We start from the raw sequence: 20,218 nt of genomic DNA on the forward strand, positions 1-20,218 counted from the left end.
CTGGGCATAGTGTGCAGGCCTTTAGTCCTCGGGAGGCAGAGACAGGCAGATCTCTGTGAGTTCGAGACCAGTCTGGTCTGCATAGTGAGCTCCAGGACAGTCAGAACTACATAGTAAGACCCTATCTTAAAGAAAGAGAAGAAAACTAAATATTAAAATAGCATTATAGCAACATCCCTGCTCTAGAATCCAGTAGCATTCCTCTCTGTCCATCATGACATCCAGAAGTGTCTCCAGGCCTTACCATATATTCCCAAGTAGTTAGGAGACAGCAAAAATCCTAGGTGGTTTTAAACTACTATCTGTCCATACCACGGAAAGAGGGTTTCTTTGTGTAGTTCTGTATGTCCTAGAACTCAATGTAGACAAGGCTGGCCTCAAACTCAGAGATCCTCCTGCTTCTGCCTCCCAAGTGCTAGGATTAAAGGTGTGAGCCACCACCCTGCTTGTTACTCAATAGTTCTTACATCTTCCTCAGGATTCTTGTGTTAGTCTAAGGTGATCTTTAATCACCTTCTTTAATCTCAGGTCTTAGCGGCCATTGTGGCAGAGTACAGGCTCACTCTTTTCTCTGAGCTATCTTAGGGGCAGAAGAGCTGAAGCCACTTGCTTCCCTGTCTCATACCCTCAACTCCCCGATACCCATGTGCGCTCTTGCACGTGCGCACGCACGCACGCATGTACACACACACACACACACATACACACACACCTACACCTACACCGGGGGAGAAATCCACACATTAGGGGAGGCGGCCTCTCCACTCCTTCAGGCCCCTCCAACCCCTACTCAAGCCATAGGCCCTTGGATTATGGGCCACCATGTTTTTTATTTTCATGAACTCAGATATAACACCATAGGGCAAAGACTTTAAACCAGTGGGTCCTGAGGGAGAAGGAATACCCCACTCCTACTGGCAAAGAAAAACCTAGTGTCTGGAGGAGTAGGTCCCTCTGGAGAAGCCAGGGGTGTGCCCAGAGACACTGCTTGTTCCTCCTGCAGGAGCTCCACCGGTCTGAGCAGTTTGGTGACACAGGCTGGAGTTTCTCCTGAGCCTCCATGCAGTGTCTGCACTGGAGGGGATGATGCCGGAGCTAGGATCAGAAATAAACCACCCGCACCCTCTCCCTAAAGCCCCACAGCCACCCCAAGACAAGGCCCCACCAACAACCCACAGCCATGTGCAAGGGCCTTGAGAAGGCGTGAACCACCCCAGGAGGCTGAGAATGCAACTGAGGGGAGCCGGGCAGGACTGGAATGCACTTGGTCTTCTGGGAACGCATTTCAAAGAGGAGTGACCAGGAAGGAAAATCTGGACCACTCGAGGCAAGAAACCTGCCCTCTCTGGTCGTCTGCTGAGCCCTTCAGTGTTCGGGGACCCAGAGCGGCCTCAGCCATCAGAGAGGGCAGGCGGCTGTGTCTTCTCAACTGGCATCAGTTGTGTCCCTCCTCAGGATTCATCAGTTTAGCTATTGCTTTTTTCAGCACGCCATCTGGGTCTAAAATCTCCACCTGCAGGAAAGCAGGGAGGGGAGAGGAGGGAGGACTGGTTGGTGGATTTAAGGAGCATGGAAGGCCCCAGGCTGCCTTGCTAGAGATGCTCCACTTGGAAAAAAAAGAACCGCATCTATAGTCCCCAGACACGTGGGGCTGTGGATGCCGCTTTTTGCCTCTCTCGTTTTTGGGCAGCAGGAGGACCACCAACCTTAGGAATGGGGAACTGGGTGGGCTCAGGGGCCTCATCACGGCCGAAGTCAATCATGGTGCCACACTTGGCCACGTCATCCACCCAGAAGCCTTCAAACAGTTGACCATGGTCCAGATGAAAGAAACGCCCACGCCCGTTCTTCATGCCTCTCTCCCAATTGCCCTCATATCTGTTTCCGTTCTCTAGAGAAAGTTCGGAAAAGCCATGGCTGCTGGGTGCCGGGAAGCAGCCAGGATCAGGCTGGGCCTGCCCAGTCCCAGCTGCTGACAAGTATGTCAGCTATTGAGAGTCATTAAGCACAGAGCAGTAGGTGCAGTGTCCAGCTCGACATAAATGTCACTCAACTTCAACCACTTCAAGAGATTTTATTTTGCTAGTCGCAGTGGCTCACACCTTTCATCCCAGCACTCGGGAGACAGGGCAGGTGAATCTCTGAGTTTGAAGCCAGCCTCGGCTACCAAGAGAGTTCCACTTGGAATAAAAGATGGTTCCTATCTTGGAATAAAAACAGAGAGGATGAGATCTTAATTTGATTTTTTTGTTTGTTTGTTTGTTTGTTTTTGAGACAGGGTTTCTCTGTGTAGCCTTGGCTGTCTAGGATTTGCTTTGTAGACCAGGCTGGCCTTGAACTCATAGAGATGCGCCTGCCTCTGCCTCTGAGAGTGCTGGGATTACTACAGGTGTGGTCCACATGCCCAGCTTTACTGTTTGGTGTTGGAGATAGAACAGGGCACTTTCGCACTAGGCACATCCTCTGCCTGAGGACTACAGTTATAGCTCCGGTTTGTGCGGAAGTAACAAAAACCAAAGCTGCTTTTGTTATTTTGTTTTGTTCTGCAGTGCTAGGGGTTTTGAGCATGCCAGGTAAGTGCTCTGTACCCTCAGGCCTTGGCCAGAAACTCCAGATGTAGAACAGGAATTCAGAGCTCTATCTGCCTCTGCTTCCCAAGTACTGTGATTAAAGCCTAAACTTCATTTTTGAGACAGCAATTTGCTACATAGCTAACACAGGCTGGTCTTAGACTCTCTCCTCTCTCTCTCTCTTTCTTCTCGTTCTCTCCCCTCTCTCTTCCCCCCTCTCCCCACCCTCTCAGTTTTTTGAGACAGGGTTTCTCTTTGGTAGCCTTGGCTGTCCTGGACTCGCTTTGTAGACCAGGCTGGACTAGAACTTACAGAGCTCTGCCTGCCTTTGCCTCCCAGAGTGCTGGGGCTGGAGACCACTGCGCCCGCTCAGGCCGCTCTCTAAGTCGAGGCAGTACTGCTGATCCTAGGTGTTGGGGACCATGCTCACCTCCCATTTTTTCTTTTGGCGTGAATGTGTTAAAAGCAGGCCCTTGCGTGCCGTGGTTCGTGGGTAATGTGACACATGTGGAGGCAAGAGGGCAACTCTGGGGAATCAGGATCAAACCAGATGGTCAGGCCTGTGCTGGAGCACCGTTGTTAGCCACCGAGACAGCTCACAGGCTTTCCCATTTTTAGAAAATTCGGGCGTATGTTAACCACAGGGAAACGACTGAAGCAGCTCACGCTAATTACCTCGGTGCCCCAGAGCTAATGCCGGCTCACACCGGAATCTGAATTCATGCAAGCTCGCCCGGAGTACAGGCCATGAGGAATGAAGCACCAGGAACATTTGCTCTGCTCAGCGAGGGCTCACTGAATCCAGGTTACGCTTAGGGGAAGCTCACTGAAGGCAGTCCTGTAGCTACAGGGGCAGACTGGTGGCCTACACCCTCCCACCTGACCCAGGGCCTCAGTTTACTGGGCTCTCACTTTTCCCACGGCCAACAAGAATGGTATTATGGGGCGTGGCTGGTGGGGCAGGGGGTTGGGGCCAGATCTTTCCGGGACTGGGCGGGGCCAGAAGGCGTTGGGGGGGGGGAGTTTGATGGACCCGGAGCACTCACTCAGCCGCAACATGCCCTCCCCGTCAGGCTTGTCGTTCTGCCAGTGGCCTTCGTAGATGTTGCCGTTGTGGTAGTACATGCGTCCCCACCCGCTGCGCTGGTTGTTACACCACTCACCCTCGTAATACTCCTTGGGTCCGAAAAACTGGATCCCATAGCCCTGAAAGCAGGAAGGTGTCCCCCCATTTGCCAGTTTACCCAAGTCTCACACCTACGCTTCCAAGCCCGCATTCCAAGCAGAGGTGAAGGAATTCTAGCTGTGTCTCCACTGCCTTCAGACAGCCCGCATATGATCGCCCAACCAACTCTGACTGCATTCAGTGGCCTCTTCAGCTAGTCTACTTAGAAACATACAACATTTGGAGGCCAGCGGCAGGAAATCAGAGACTGCTGGGGATCGCAACTCAAACTGGCTGGGTTTAAGTAACTAATCTGTACCTCCCTGATGCAGGGGCCATTACTCTCTTCCCTTCCTTGGGCAGACAAGACCTGCTATGTAGCATCTCTGTTATTTCTTCTCACCCTCTGACATGTCTGCCTGGCCAGCTCCTTGCTTTTTTGGGTATGACCTCCTGCTCTGTATTCTAGGTCAGACTGCATGATCTCTCAACCACAGGAAACCACTGTTAACTCTGCATGAAATGTGAAGCATTTGTTTTAGGCTCAGTCTTTTCACCAGGAGCAAAGAACACGGTGTCTTGGACTGTGCAGCTGGCTGGCTGTGTCTCTAACACGGGGCTAGGGGCTTCACCTCTCTGAGCTTGCTCCCTTGGTAAAAAGGAAATAGCCACGAAAACAAAGCTGTCAGAAAAGTCACTCAAGCACCACATACATTAACTGCTCAAGAGCAACACGGTTGTAACTATCGCGCTCCATGGTGTATAGCCCAGGCTGCCCTCAAACTCACTAACCTCCTGCCTCCATCTTCAGAACTCTGCAGCCCCTCGCCCTGCTTCTGAGCTCTCATGGGACTCAGGCCAACAGAAAGAGGATTCTCAGAATGGGGTACCAGGGAGAAGAAAGCCAGGAAATGAGTGGGGGAGAGCGGGGAGGAGACCTTGCTTGCTGTCTCCTGGTAGCCACAGAGGTTTTTAAGGGGCTCCTCCCTAGGGGCCCCCTTCTCTTGCTTCCTGTTTTCTTGGTTTTGATTTGAGAAGGACTGTAATCCCCCCTTCCTTCTCCCACCCACCAAAACACTGGCTCAAGGTCCACCTCCCACCTTCCCCCTCTACACACACACACACGCACACACACACACACACACACACACACACACACACACACACTGCCTCCCCTACAAACAAGGCATGCTAGGAACCACTCACCGATTTCTTACCGCCTTTCCACCAGCCTGAGTACACCCTCCTGTACTTTCCAGTCTCTGGGTCAGGGTGACTAAGGATGCCATAGCCATCTTGCTTCCCAAACTTCCAGTCCCCTTCATACACAACACCACTCTTCTTCAAGAACTGTGTTCCTTTCCCTGGTGACACATGATGGGCCAAACACCGAAGACGGTTTATCACCCTGAAGCCAGAAGCCACATTTCAGCCCACACCTCAGGGACCTCTGCCCTGAACGGTTTCTTCGTGACTGGAATAGGGTCTGTACCTCATCTTTAGACTGTAAGCATGGAGAAGAAAGGAAAGTTCCGTGTCTGACAACAGTGATTCTCCTGCCCGCTAACAGCCATACTGATATGGCAAACCTCAGGCAGAGGTGAAGCTGAGGCGGGAGGATGGTGAGTTCCAGTCCAGCCTGGGCAAATCAGAGGCAAAATAAAGTTAAAAAAAAAAAAAAAAAAAAAAAAAAAAAAGGCCAGAAAGTGGCGTGAGAGCCTCGGTTCAATTCCCAGCAGTGAAACAAAGAAAAAAGAAATCCTGCTGTTTACAACATGGATGAAAGACATTAAGATGAGTGAAACAGCTGTGCAGTGGTAGCACACACTTTAATCCCAGCATTCAGGAGGCAGAGAGAGGTGGATCTCTGAGTTTGAGCTAGCCTGATCTATACAGTGAGTTGAGGACATCAAGGGCTACACAGAGAAATCCTGTCTCAAAAAAACCAGTAAAACAAAACAAACAAAACCCAAACAAAAAATAAATAAATAAAGAGCAAAATAAACCAGATGTAGAAGGACAAATACCAAGTGATGTCACTGTCATGTGGAATATCAAAAAGTCAAACTCAGAGATGAGAAAGTTGGATATGGGTCAAAGGCTATTTCAGCATAAGGTGACTAGCTTTCGGACTGTGATTATAGTTGATAACCAAGCCAGGGCTGGAGAGACTGCTCCTGGGGTGAAAGTGCTGGCCATGCAAGCCTGGTGACTTGAGTCTGAGCTCCCGGACCCACGGCAGAGAGAAAGAACTGGATCTCCATCTACACACATGCCGTGGCAATGCCTGTACATGTACATCATACATGTACATCACTCATGTACATCATACGTGCCTAGATTTATGCTGTGACGGAGCTCAAACCCAGGGCCTTTTGTGCATGCCCAGGAAGTATTTTACCATCTGTAGTCCTGTATTAGGAATTTGGGGGACAGGATCTTTTTTTTTTTTTTTTTCTGTAAGATTTATTTTATTATGTATACAATGTTCGGCCTGCATGTACACCTGAACGCCAGAAGAGAGCACCAGATCTTATTATGGGTGGTTGTGAACCACCATGTGGTTGCTGGGAATTGAATTCAGAACCTCTGGAAAAGCAAGCAGTGCTCTTAACCTCTGAGCTATCTCTCCAGCCCCTTGAGACAGGATCTTGTCCTGTTGCCTCATGATCCTTCCACCTACGCTCCTCAAAGCTGTGGATTACAGCTTGTGCTACCTTTCCTGGCCACAATCAGTCTGATTTCAGTGAATGTATCAAAGGAATGAATGAATGAATGAATGAATGAATGGAGTCACCATAAAGCAAGCATGGCAAGCAAACATCCATGTCAAGTCTACATATGCAGCCACTCCTCAACTCCCCTGTTGACTCGTTAGCAGGCGGGAATTTCCTATCCCCTGAACAAACTTAAACCAAGAGCAGCTGGAGGGCACCAGAGGTGGCAGGAAAAGTGTCCTGCTTCTTGGTTGGGTCTCTGAAGGGGACTCAACCACTGGAACTCTGAAAGCCAAGTGTCTCCCAGAAGGGAACGGGCACATGAAGAAAAATATCTTTGATTTACTTACACCCCTCTGAACATTTCCTTTAGCTAGGAAGAAAACTCTCACAAGTGTCAGGAATCACATCACTCTCCCTGGCATTTGCTCCACCATCTTCTGGCTATAGACTCTAGACTGAAGAAGCGAGTCTGTGATCAGAACCATGGTTGAGCCTATTACTCTCTTCCTTGGATTTCCCGTATTCGCTTTTATGTTTTTATAGTGCTGGGGGCACATGCTGGGCTTGGCTCATGTCAGGAAGCTGTCCATGCTATGCTAGCTACTTGACACAAGCCAGAGTCATTCCTGAAGAGGGAAAAAATGTCTCCATCAGGTTGGCCTGAGGGCAAGCTGGTGGGACATTTCTTGATTGATGATTGATGTGAAAGGGCCATAGAGCTCACTATGGGTTCTGTCATCCCTGTGTTAGTGAACCTGGGTGTGCTGTAAGAAAGCAGACTTGGGCAGGGGTGGCAAGAGAGATGGCTCAATGGTTGGGAACTCTTGCTGTTCTTACAGAGTGTCAATGTCCAGTTCCCAATACTCTTGGCTCACCACCATCCACAGAAATGAATGTGCTGCACACACATACATACAGGCAAACACTTACACACATAAAATAAATGAACCCTAAAAAAGGAAGGAAGGAAGGAAGAAAGAAAGAAAGAAAGGAAGAAAGGAAAAGAAAGAAAGCAGAGTAGGCAAGCCACAAAGAGCAAGCCAGTCAGCAGCACTTCCCCAGCCTCTGTATCAGATCCTGCCTTGAATTCCTGTCCTGACTTTCTTTGATAATAGACTGTAATGTGGAATTGTAGGCTAAAATAAACCCTTTCCTCTCCAAGTTGCTTTTGGCCTTAGTGTTTTATAATAAAAACCTGAGTAAGACAATCACTGAGCTATATTCCCAGCCCTTGTAGTTTAAATTTTATTTGTTTATAAAAGAATTTTATTTCTAAAGATAGATTTTTGTTCCTGTGTCTATGCCATGTGAATGTAGTAGCTACGGAGGCCAGAAGGGGGAGTTGTAACCCTGGAAGCTGAAGATACAGTGCTTGTATCTGGATGTAGTCTCTGGGAACTGAACTCAGGTTCTCAGCTTTTTTGTTTTGCTTTTTATTTTTGAGACATAGTCTCAGAACTGGCCCCAAACTTGCCATGTAAATCAGGCTGGCCTCTAAGTCAGAGATTTACCTACCTCTGTCTCCTGAGTGTAGGGTTTAGAGATGTGCACACCAAGGCCAGTGCGCAGTACTTGTTCTTAACTGCTGAGCTATCGCTCCCGCCCGCTCTTAGGATCTCAAATCTAAAGCAGAGGAGGTTTCAGTCATGTCTCATTTGCCTAGCACTGTTTGAAATTGTGAAATAAGATATGCACATTAGGAGATAAAATTTTGATCTAGGCTCTTCCTGACAAGGGCAGACTCAGCCTTCACCTAGCACATGCTTGGCACACACAGTGCTGACTAGCCTGTGCCCTTCTTTTCAACAGGGTTTGTCCTGCGCCAAAGAGCGAGAAAGCTTCGGGCTGGAGAGATGGTTCAGTGTTAAGAGCATTTGCTGCCTTTGCAGGGGACCAGGGTTCTGTTCCGGCAAGCAGATGGAAGCTCACAACCACCTGTAACTTCAGTTCCAATGGGATCTGATGCCCTCTTTTGATCTCCTTAGGCACCAGGTACTCACATGGTGTATATATATATATACATATCAAGGTAAAACACTCATGCATATAAAATAAAATAAATTAAAAAAAAAAAAGAAGACAAGGCCTGCCGTGGTCCATGAGGCACAATGTATTTGTTGTATAGTTATCTGTACTAGCATCTGAGTGGTTTTTTTTCTCTCTCTCTCTCTGTCTCTCTCTGTTTTGCTTTGTTTTTGAGACAGGGTCTCATTATACAGCCACAGCTGCCTGGAACTCCCCATGTAGGCCAGCCTGGCCTTGAACTCACAGAGATCAATCTACCTCTGCCTCTGGAGTATTGGAACTAAAGGTATGAGCCACCACAGCTGGCCACTACTTTCTTTTTTTAATTGTATTTTGTTTTGAGATAAGGTCTGGAGTAGTTCAGGCTGACCTTGAACTCCTGATCTTCTACATTCTCTTCCAGGCACTTGGGACTACAGGACTGGCCTATAACACTTGGCTTTCCCACCACTGTTTTGTTTGAGACAGGGTCATAGCCCAGCCTTGATCTTCCTACATCTGCCTCCTCAGCCAACAACAGGAATTACAGGTGTCTACATGAAAACCACACCCCAGTCTGGCCCACTTTCTCTCCCCATGCCTTTGCTCCAGCTACACTGACTTCTAGTCTGCTCCTCAATCAAGCTACACTAACCTACCAGATCCTATGGCTTAAGGTCAAAACTTGAGACCAAATGCCCTTCAGCCTAGTCCCTGCATTTTCATCCTTTCTGTGCAGCTCAAACATCACCTTGCTCCTACCGTCTTCTGTCTCTTTCCTCCCTTCCTCTCCTCTGTGGTGCCCTTACACCCCATACTATCCCTTGAGTAGTGGCTTCCTCCCACCAGGCCTCAGCTGCATCACTTGGGAATGTGTTGGTGATGTACAGATTCTCTGCAACTCTCCTTACTCCCTGAGTTGTCTTGCTGGCTTCCCGGCTCTTGTTTGTTTGTTTGTTTGTTTTGTTTTTTTGAGACAGGGTTTCTCTGTGTAACAGCCCTGGCTGTTCTGGAACCATTTTGTAGACCAGGCTGGCCTCAAACTCAATAGAGATCCACCTTTCCGCCGCTGTGCGCTGGGATTAAAGGTGTGCACCCCTGTGCCCTGCAACTAGGGATGGTAATGACTATCTCAAGACTGAGGCTGGCAGAACTGGGATTCTGGTGGGGCAGGCTCATGGATTCTAGAGCAGATAACCCAGGAAAGCAGGAAAAGAAGGTCTGGAATTGCAAGACTGGATTGAGTTTTTAAATAGAGCCACACCATCCTACCCCAACCTCACTCCTGACCAGGATTTGTATTGCATCACCAGAACCCCTTTGCCCCTGCTGGTCAGACCTGAGCCCAGGCACACAGAAGTGTTCAAGGATGCCCAGTTACTTCTGGGGATTGGAGAGGTTCTACCTGTATCCTGGGGCCCAGGCCCTGTGCTCCACCATCTGCAGAGCATCAGGGCTGAGTCTGAAGCCCAGGACACCTACTGCAAACCATTTTCTTAATGTGTTGACCTTTTCTCCTGCCAACCAGCCCCAGGCTCAGCCAGCCTGTCAGAAGGAGAGGATCACAGAATCCCCCAGAGCCCCAGCTTTGGGCTGGCTTCTCATGACCCCTGTCCCATCTCTGTTCCTATACCCTTGCTCAGCTGAAGTCGGGATTGAGATGGATTTCAGAGCCACAGCATGGCTGATCCTGGTCAACACTCACCCTCTAAGGAGGTTTGGGGACAGGCCGTTTATGTTCTTAATGGACTACGTACACTGCTTTTGCTTTGTTTTTCATTACGCACGCACACTGACCCCACACCGACCACTAATCCTTCAAGGGTCTCCTACTCACCATGTTTCAGGTTGTCACTCCACTCGCCCTCGTAGTGATCACCATTCACAGCGAACACTTGGTGCCTCCGTCCATTCTTCTGGGCTTTCTGCTCCCATTTTTTCCACAGGGGCTCTGCTTTTTTGGGGTACTTGGTGACTGGCATGATGGGTGCTTCTGTGATGGTGGTGGAGGAGGCTGGCAAAAGGTAGGGGCATCAGGGGCTCAGTGTATCCCATGTATCTCTGGGATCCTGGGGTTTCTTGGGGAGGTGCCAGCCTGAGTTCCAGGAGGGCAGGTCATGTGTGTTCTGAGTCCCCAGGGCAGGTGAGCAGCCCTAAGCGGGGACCCTGCTGTGCTAGATTGACCCAGGACAGCCACTTCCTTTGCATTTTCCTGGGTCCCTTCTATGGGAGGTGTGATGGCACAATCCCTTTGGAACCCAGGGAGACCAATAGGAACCCAGGCTTTGTGATGACATCAGGGAGATGCTGTTCCTGGGAAGAATGATGGTCACTGACATGGTGACTAGGAGGACCAATCAGACTGGGCTTTGGTGGAAGAGGAGCACAGTGGGAAGGGTCAGGTGGTAGTAAGTCCAGGGGTGTGAGTGGGGAGCAGAGAGACAACTGCCTTCTGCACACACTGCAGAAGCATCCCAGGCCCAGCACCTGCACTATTATCTATTATCGCTTCCTCATATCTGATAGATGGGACAGAGAATGCTTAGGAAGTTGCCTTTCAGCTGGGGAGATCCCACAAATTAAAGAGACTGAGTCCAAGGTGATTGATTGTCCTAGAATGGCTAAACAGTGAGACCTTGCCTCAAAACAAATACACTAGGAAAGTCCTTAAAACACTGGTCATCTGTCCGCATCTGACCCCTGACCCCTGTTTAAGCACGCTATTCAAACCCCTGGCTAGCTCTTTCTATGGATCTACATCATGCTTTGTTTATGCAGGGCTGAGGATCAAACCCAGGGCCTCATGTATGCTAAGCAAGTACTCAAGCAACTGGTCCTCTGCCTTTTCCAGAAGGCAGCATCAGATCCCATGTGACTGGAGTTACAGTCAGTGATGACCCACCATTTGGATTTGGGGATTCAAACCTGGATCCTCGCCCTGAGCAGGCGGTGCTCTTAACTGCTGAGCCACTCCAGCCCTACCCAGTCATTTCTCCACATGACCTTTCAGCAGAAATCTGGATTCCTGGCCTCAGATGGGGAGTGGGAACTTTGAGAGGGGGCAGTAGTATGGAAGGGTTTTGCTGCTGGCAGAATTCTGGGGCTACCAATCTGCATTTGCAGTATCTTTATATGCTCTTCAAGACCACTCTTGGTAGTACCTTTCCCTGCTGAAAGCACCCCTGCTCTGGCCACCATTCTCAGCAGAGATGACAAGGGACCATGTGTTTTTCTGTTTCTTACCATACCCAGTACCTGCACAAAATAGGTCCCCAACTGAGGACAGAGGGATGCTGGGACTGTTAATGCAACCTGTAGTCAGAACTGCTAGAAAGTTGAAGCAAAAGAATCACCATGAGTTTGAGGTCAGCTTGGGCTACAAAGTGAGGCCCCTGGATCAAAAACAAGCAGAAACCAGGGGGGGAGAGGATGGCTCAGTGGTTAAGAGCACTTACCACTCTTCTGTTGTTGTTTTGGTTTTTTGAGACAGGGTTTCTCTGTGTAGCCTTGGCTGCCCTAGACTCCCTTTGTATACCAGGCTGGCTGGGAACTCATAGAAATCCACCTGCCTCTACCTCCCACTATGCTCGGCTTCACTTAACCACTCTTGCAGAGGACCTGGCTCAGTTCCCAATACCCAGAGTGCAGCTCACAGTGTAACTCCAGTTCTAGGGAATCAAATGATGGCATACATATTGCACACAGAAATACAGGTAGACAAAACACCCATTCACATAAAATTGAGAGAGAGAGAAAGAGAGGGAGAGAGAGAGGAACAAAAGTTAAAGGAGGTATTGGTGCCATATTAGCCCAAAAGTGACAATGTGTTTTGGACTTACTCAGAACTGTAAGAGAATCCTGCCCAGACTCTAATGATGTTTGTTATGGTGTCAATAAATGTCACTGCTTATCTAAGATTCCACTCTTGTCCCCACACTTTTCTGAACTTACAGAGAGGTTGAAGTCGACCGAAAAAGAAATGTCTACAAGCCTGCCCAGGTTGTTTTGTCTCTAAAGAGCAAAGGAGAGTAGTTTGGGCACTGGAGGCTCGGGGCACAGACAGCTGGGGGTCATTTCTGAGCTCGAGCCCGGCTGCGTCCACCCAACTCACCTGTACTAGCAGCTTTGAGTTTCCATTCAGCTAGAGTTAAACAGGACTGTGAGGCCCCCGGGAGGTTGTTACGGTAACAGCAAAGCAAGCTGGCAATGCCGGCTTCTTCCTGCAGAGGCAGGAGAGCGGGAAGTCATTTTTGTTCATAGTCTCATAGGACTGCTTTGGAGACCGTCTCCGTGGAAGTCGCATGGCGTACAGATCATAGATACAAAATCTTGATCCCCAAACGCTCATATCCTATGATGTTGCCCTGCAGCTCCTGGAAGACCTGTCTCGCTCCTCTACTTTTCTCTTGGTCCTGTCCTGCTAAGCCTCCCACTCAACATTTGCTGCAGCTACAACACACTTGCTTCCCTGCTGTTCTTGGAAAGTGGGCCACATTCCTGCTTCAGGCCTTGGGCTCTTTTGGGACAGCTGCCAGGACCTCTCTCCCTCCACTTGAGAGCATGGATCTTGCCTTCCTGTCCTGTTAAACATTAGCTCCTCATTAGAACATGAGAACCCAGGAGTTCTCAGAAACACCCTATTTAAAATGGGGACCTCCTTGTGTTTCATTCTTGTTTGTTCTGTTCCAGCATTTAGCAATGCTACCAACACACCCACCCAGCTCCCTAGAGTTATCTATCTGTAGAGATATAGCTTTTTCTCATTCTCAGATTTTTTTTTTCCCTCAAGACAGGGTCTCACTATAGCCCTGGCTGTCCTGGAATTCCGTATGTAGACCAGGCTGGCCTAACAGAGATCCACCTTCGTCTGCCTGGAAAGTGTTGGTATTAAATTTAAGATTTTATTTATTTTGAATGCTCTATGTACCTGCCAGAAGAGGGCAGTAGAAGGTACAGATGGTTGTGAGCCACCATGTGGTTGCTGGGACTCGAACTCAGGACCTCTGAAGAGCAGACAGAGCTCTTAACCACAGAGGCATCTCTCCAGCCCTCGTTCTCACTTTTATTTTGTGTAAAAATAAACAAACAGGGTGGTGGTGACACACACACACACACAGAATACAAATTTCAAACACACAGGAAAACATGGCTGTAACAAATAGCCACTACTTCCTCTTCCTGCACTCAACATGTGTGCTATTCTTCCCAGTCTGAAAACAGAGAAAGTTTTGTAGGTTTTTATTGTTGGAACTCACAGAGATCCGTTTATCTCTGCCTCTGAGTTCTGGGATCAAAGGTTTTTCCACCAAGCCTTTCTCACCCCACCGTCAGCTCCCTTACATTCTTGGTGACAAATGAACCGCTCTTTGTGTCAATATGATTTCGTTTCATTTTGTTTCCAGGCAGGGTTTCTCTGTGCAGCCCTGGCGGCCTTGGAACTTACTCTGTAGACCAGGCTGGCCTCGAACTCACAGAGATATGCCTGCCTCTGCCTCCCAAGTGCTGGGATTAAAGAAGATGTGTGCCAGCACTGCCAGGTGTCACTGTGATTTTAATTCTTTACAGGAATTAGCTGTTTCCAAATTCCTACCTCAAGTACTCAGTTGGCCCAGCTGGGTTCTATAGCCTGCCCTGGCTAACTCTGATTCTCCTCATTCTACTTCCCTCCTCAGGCACCTGGCCAGCAGCTGAAGCCAGCCTTTATCCTGGTACAAAATGTCCTTTGGCTAGAGGCCCTGTCTGGAGCCTCCTTGCCACCTGCTGAGCGGCACCGTGGGGTCCAGGCACTCATTCTTTCTAGGCCAGACTACAACCCAACATTCTGCATATTAGTTCCTCACTGTGAGTGGCTCGTTTTTTGTTCGTTTGTTTGTTTAATGAAAGTTGGAGGAAGCCAGGTCTGACTCGCAGAGGCAGGTCTGAGCTATGCTTTATTTGTATCACAATCTGGCCAAGGGGACAGGTTGTAGGCGTATGATGCTGCTCTCCCTGTGGGGTCAGAATCTGCCAGCATTTTTTAAAAACTTGTTTTTATTTTATGTGTATGAGTGTTTTGCCTGCATGGATGTCTGTGTACCATGTGAGTGCAGTGTCTATAAAAGCCAGAAGAGGATGTCAGATCCCCTGGACCTGGAGGTACAAACCATTGTGAGCCACCATGTGGGTGCTGGGATGGAACCCTGGTCCTCGAGAAGAGCAGCCAAGCACTCTTAACCAGTGAGCCATCTCCCTAACTCACGGGCATTTTTCACAAGTCTGTAAGTGGGTCACTTGGACTGGCAAGTCCTTGGTATAAGACTTTCGGCATTTATTTCAAATGCCCTTTTGCTGTTCTTGTTAAAGATTTTGTAAAATTTCTTGTTTTATGTGTTTGAGTTTTGCCTGAATATATAAAATGTACCACATTCCTCCTGCCTGTTGACTGCAGAGACCAGAGATTTAACTGACATTATGCCTGGTGGTAAACCTCCAGATTGGTGCTGGGAACCAGACACCAGTCCTCTGTAAGAGCAGCAAACATTCTTCACCTCCAAACCCTCTCTCTAGCCCTCAAACACGTTTATAACAATCTCTCGCCACATCTGCAAGGTTGGGATATGACTAGACTCTTCTCAAGGACTTCATTTACAAGAAGGGTGTTCCCGTGTGATGTGAAGAGAGAGAGGCTCCCCCCTCACCCATATATAAATGCTACCTTGGGGAGGTGTGGTCCTGTAGACATTAACATTAACTCCAAAGCCCTGGCTTAAGCCTGGGTGTTCTGCCCTAGCAAAGAAACCCCAGACCTCATTCAGAAGTGTCCAGATTCAGCGGGCATCATTCATACTGAAAATGAAATTGAGAGTGGGGCGTCCTGGATCAGAACAGCTTGGGTCTCAGCCTTCCCAGAATTACGAGGAAAGACCTACCTGTCTGGACCAGCAAGTCTCATTGAATACAATGGACAGAAGGTGGAATCAGCCCAAGTATCCAGCAGTGAGTGAATGCATAAACAAAGTGAAGTCTCTCTGTGCAATGGAATATTATTGGGCCATAAAATGAACGAAGTCATGTATGATGCATGCTGTAACACGGACAATACTTGGAAACACGATGCTGGGAGAAAACAGCTGGACACCAAAGGACCCTAAATATATCCCATTCATTTCAAGTGTCCATAGGAGGCCAATCCATCAGTAGAGAAAGTAGGTTAGTGGGTGTTGGGTAGTAATGCCTAAGGCACGAGTTGTTGTTTCGTTTCGTTTAGACAGTCTCATTCTGCAGCCCTGGAGGGCCTGGAACTTGTTTCGCAGACCAGGCTAGCCTCTGTCTCATGAGATCATGCTGCTTCTACTCTCTGAGGGCTAGAATTAAAAGCATGGGCCACTGCACCAGGCCTCCAGCTCTCTTTGCAGCTTCCTGGTCCTTCTGTCACCAGCTCCAGGGTGCTGGGATGAAAGTGTGTAACAACAGGCAAGGCTTGTTGGGATTTCTCTTTTGGGGGTTGATAAGATTGTTCTAAAATTGACTGTGGTGATGGTTTCACAACTCTGTGGGAAGTCTTAAAACCAACTGTATAGTCTAAATGATGTATGAATTATGTATCAATAAAGCTGTCTATGAAGTGGTCTGTGCAGAAGGAGCGCCCTCTAGGGGCTATCAGAGGTTTAGATTGGGTCACAGGCCAATTTCTGTTTGTTTCTTTAAAGACAGGAACTGCCTATGTAGCTCTAGCTGGACTGGAACTCTCTTTGTAGACCAGGCTGATTTTATTTTATTTTATATTTAGTTTCGGTTTTTTAAGACAAGGTTTCTCTTGTAGCCTTGGCTGTCTTGGACATACTTTGTAGACTAGGCTGGCCTTGAATTCACAGAGATCCTCCTTTCTCAGCCTCCCCAATTGCTGGGAATACAATCGTGCGCCACTGCGCACTGCTGGCTGGGCTGATTTTAAATGGAAATAGATTTGACTGTCTTTGCCTCCTGAGTTCTGAGATTGACCAGTCACTACAACTGGTCAATATTTTTACGGTGTTAAGCATAGAACCCAGGGCCTTGCACAGGTTCAGTGACTGGCACATTCCTTTAATTCCAGCACTCAAAAGGCAGAGGCAATCGGATCTCTGAGTTTGAGGACAGCCTAGTGTATAGAGTAAGTTCAGGTGTATAGAAGTTCAGAAATGGCTAGAGAAACCCTGTCTTGAAAAAAATAATACAATGTAGTCTTGGCTTTGTTTCTGGGACACTCACTTGTAGGCCAGGCTGGCCTGAAACTCATGAGCCTCCTGAGTGCTAGGGTTATGGGTTCATGTTACCACCCTGTAATTTCTTCTCTTTTAGTGCTGGGGATGGAATCCAGGCTGACTACAAGTTCTACCACTGAATTCCATCCGAGCCCTTGTTTAACATTTCACTGAAGTGTAAAAATGTGACAAGGTCTCATGTAGTCTGCACTAGCCTTTAAGTTGTTTTATAGTTGAGGATGATCTTAAACTCCTGATCCTCCTGTCTTCACCTCCCAAGTGTTTAGATTACAGGTGTGCACTGGCATGCCTCTTGTGAAAACCGATTTCCGCTGGGATTTTCTCCTTCAGGAACAATGTCTTTTTTTTTTTTTTGAGTTTCCTTGCAGCTATGTGGGCCATCTCCTAGTAAATCTGATTGTCTCTTTTTCTCTCCCTTTAGTCCTTCTTTTGTTCCTAATCTCTGTGGCACTGGCTCTATGGGACAGGGCAGGATGAGAACAGTCCCTTATTCTGGAAAGTTCTACTCGGCAGAACCGTGTTAGAGGGAATGGGCTTTGTCTGCTAGCCTCTATCCCTTTTCTGTCTGTCTGTCTCTCTTTTATTTATTTTTTTCAAGGCGGGCTCGCTCTTGTAGCCCAGGTGAGCTTGAACTATGTAATCAAGGACGGATATGAGCTTCTGGTTTGTCTTGACTCTAACTTGAAAGTGTTGGGATTGCAAAGGTAGCTGCCACCATGCTGCAAAATGCCCTGTCAAAGCCAAGCATAATGTCCACAGGCATAAGCCAGTGGAAATTACCGTGTCCAAAAATAGTTGTTAGGCAAAGCAATAAAACTAATAAATTATCCCAAGGGAAAAAAAAGCATGGCCTCACTAGCAATTAAAGAAGTGAAAATTAAAGAAACCCTTCCATACGATTACATACTGTCTAGACTAGGGAAAGTACAGAAAAAGAATGGCCTGTAATGCTGGCTGTCCTATGGTCCGAGAGTGCAGGACACAGCTGGCCATTCTTGCAATTAGGTAAACCCTTCTGAGGAACTTTCTGGAACTGTGCAGACAGAGCAGTACTACTGTCTTGTGTGTGAATAATCCTAGTTGACTATTATTTAATACAGAATTAGAATGAGGCTCTGGCACACTTTAAAAAATTACTTCTTGGGCTGGAGAGATGGCTCAGTGGTTAAGAGCAAATACTTGCCAGGAGGTAGGGGCCATATACCTTTGATCCCAACACTCAGGAGGCAGAGGCAGGTGGATTTCTGAATTCAAGGCCAGCCTGATCTACAGCGTGAGTTCCAGGACAGCAAGGGCTACACAGAGAAACCCTGTCTCAAAAAAACAAAAACAGACAAAAAAAGAATTTCCTTTTTAATTATTTTTCTGTGCTTGTTTTGAAGCACTTAAAAAAAAAAAATCATGCTAGTTTCTTCATTGGCCTTGCACTCTTTTAAGCCTCTCTTCCTCAAGGGATAATTACCTTAGGGAGATAGGAGCTATACAAACAAGAAAATATTTTCTCCCACAGAACAGCCGAGCAACTTCTTCAGGGCACAAGAATCCCTAATCTTTCAGTTTTTTAGAACAGTGATTAGGACTCATAAATCTCCAAGAGCGTGGTAGCACACACTTTTAATCCCAGCACCTGGGAGGCAAAGGCAAGCGCATCTCTGTGAGTTTGCGACCAGCTCGGGAAAGAGTTCCAGGACAGCCAGGGCTACACAAAAAGATTCATTGGTCTCAGCCTAAAGGGGTTTTGGCCCAATAACGTTATTAATTCAAGACTTTCTTGAGGGCGGTGGCTCTGTGGGTGGTTGCCACCAAGCCTGAGGCTCTGGTTCAAATCCCAGATTCATCCGGTAGGAGAGCTAGCCCCGGTAGCTTGTCTTCTGACCTCCATGCTCACACCACTGAGTGGGTGAGCTCTGCTTTGAGGTATGGCCTCCTGTAAGGAAGGCTGGTCACCTAAACCCTCATGCCTCTACCTCCCGGGTGCCGCGATTATTGGCCTGAGCTACCACGCTTGGTTCCTAAAATACTTTTTTTGAGGCTTCAAGCATTCCAGCAATGTTAAGAAATCATCAGGAGTAAATACAAAACTGAAATATTTCCGATTGAGATGGGGCGGGTTTGTAATCCCGGAGTCTGTGAGGCTGAAGCAGGAGGATGGAAGTTTTGAGGCCTGTCTGGGCTAACTGGTCGAACTAGTTCCAAAAACAAAAAATGAAAGAGAGAGGGAAAAAAAAACAAACAAAAAAACTCCTTCGCGTAGAAGAAAAAAAAAAAAAAGTGATTTTGCGAAATCCTTTAAAATCGAAGAATAACTCCTGTGCCCAGACACCAGCGTTCACGTGACTTGCAAAAGCTCCAGGCACCACGGGCGGAGTCACGACGCTGCCCCGCACTTTCTGCCCCACCCTCCGTAGGCTCCGCGTGGAAAAGGCCCCCTCCCCCACTCACTTCCGCGACGGGCATCCAGAGCGCAGGCGTAACTCCCAGAGTCTCCTTTCCGTTGCTTCCCAGGCCAGCGTTGGCCAATGCGCATGTGCGAGGGGGCTAGGCCGGGTACTGGCGCGGGGGCAGGTGGCTCTCGAGAACTCGCGCGACTGACTCCCCCCACCTGGAGAGGCGGGCGGAGCCGCGGCGCCTTCGGCGCGCACGCGCGCTGGGTGCAGGGCCCGGCGACCGTTGAAGCGCGCCGTACGCATGCTCATTGAAAACGGGCGCAAAGCTCGTGACGTCAGCCGCAGAACCCGTCTGTGGGTAGCCCGTCGTCCGCAGCCCGTAGCTTTAAAGAGCTGTATTCTACCTAACTGTGGCTTTGATGTGTAATTTCATTTTATCGTGATTAAAAACTCACCATGATTCTTGGGGAGATTTCAAGTTCACGTTTACGGTGTTCTTGGTTAAACATAACCAAATGTTTTTGTGTAATATTTATTTTTAGCTTATGTGTTTGGCTGTTTCGCCTGCAGGTATTATGCACCATGTGTGTTCCTTGTGCCGGAGAGGCCTGAAGAGGGCGTCAGACCTCCCGGAACTGGAGTCGCAGGTGTTTGTGAACTGGTGAAGTGCTAGGGAACAGGACCTCCCAAAAGAGCAGCCAGTGCTCTTAACCACCGAGCTTTGGTTTTTGTCTTTTGAGAGAGGCCTCCCTCTTGGAGGCTGGGCTGTCCTTGCATTTATAATACTCCTGCCTCAGTTTCCTAAGTGCTAGAATTACCACCGTGCTTGGCTTAAAATGCTTTTTGAAATTAAGTATTTAGGGCTGGAGAGATGATGGCCCAGTGGCTAAGAGTCCTGGCTGCTCTTCCAGAGGCCGCAGTTTGATTCCCACCAACCGCATGGCAGATCTCGATGGTCTGTAATTCCAGTGAATCTGATGCCCTCTTCAGGCATCATGTGCTGCACGGACACACACTACCATGTACATTAATAATAACGGTGATCATCTTCTAAGTAAAGGCGTCCATGAGGGCTAACTGTGTGTGTCAGGCACACTTAACGTCTCCTGTGGCCTTTACTAAATTTTTC

The 20,218-nt window shown here is 48.3% G+C and overlaps 1 protein-coding gene across 3 annotated transcripts; it reads right to left on the reverse strand.

Annotated features, from left to right (window-relative positions):
- Positions 1-810: 810 nt before the first annotated feature.
- Morn3 (MORN repeat containing 3) lies at positions 811-19,271 on the reverse strand. 3 transcript variants are annotated; one of them, XM_055606007.1, is made up of 7 exons: positions 19,145-19,228; positions 12,571-12,679; positions 10,297-10,473; positions 4,942-5,099; positions 3,734-3,776; positions 1,707-1,891; positions 811-1,513 (listed from the first exon to the last, which is right to left on the reverse strand). In XM_055606007.1, exons 1-7 carry the CDS (start codon positions 19,157-19,159, stop codon positions 1,436-1,438), a joined length of 765 nt encoding a protein of 254 aa, XP_055461982.1. In that variant the 5' UTR covers positions 19,160-19,228; the 3' UTR covers positions 811-1,435. The 3 variants fall into 3 exon arrangements, with proteins under 3 accessions (XP_055461982.1, XP_055461980.1, XP_055461981.1); XM_055606005.1 differs by having other exon boundaries at positions 3,617-3,776; XM_055606006.1 differs by lacking the exon at positions 12,571-12,679 and having other exon boundaries at positions 3,617-3,776; positions 19,145-19,271.
- Positions 19,272-20,218: the final 947 nt, after the last annotated feature.

This window comes from Psammomys obesus, unplaced genomic scaffold (genome assembly GCF_907164565.1).
Source record: "Psammomys obesus unplaced genomic scaffold, mPsaObe1.curated_primary_1811, whole genome shotgun sequence".
NCBI classification, from domain to species: domain Eukaryota; kingdom Metazoa; phylum Chordata; class Mammalia; order Rodentia; family Muridae; genus Psammomys; species Psammomys obesus.

Bases quoted from the DNA above. Each gene is read 5' to 3' on its own strand.
- Morn3 (XM_055606005.1), bottom strand. The intron at 5,100-10,296 runs GTGAGTAGGAGA...ATGTGTCACCAG, and splicing joins GAGTGACAACCTGAAACATG to GGAAAGGAACACAGTTCTTG. The intron at 1,892-3,616 runs GTGAGTGCTCCG...AACTTTCTCTAG, and splicing joins GGAGGGCATGTTGCGGCTGA to AGAACGGAAACAGATATGAG.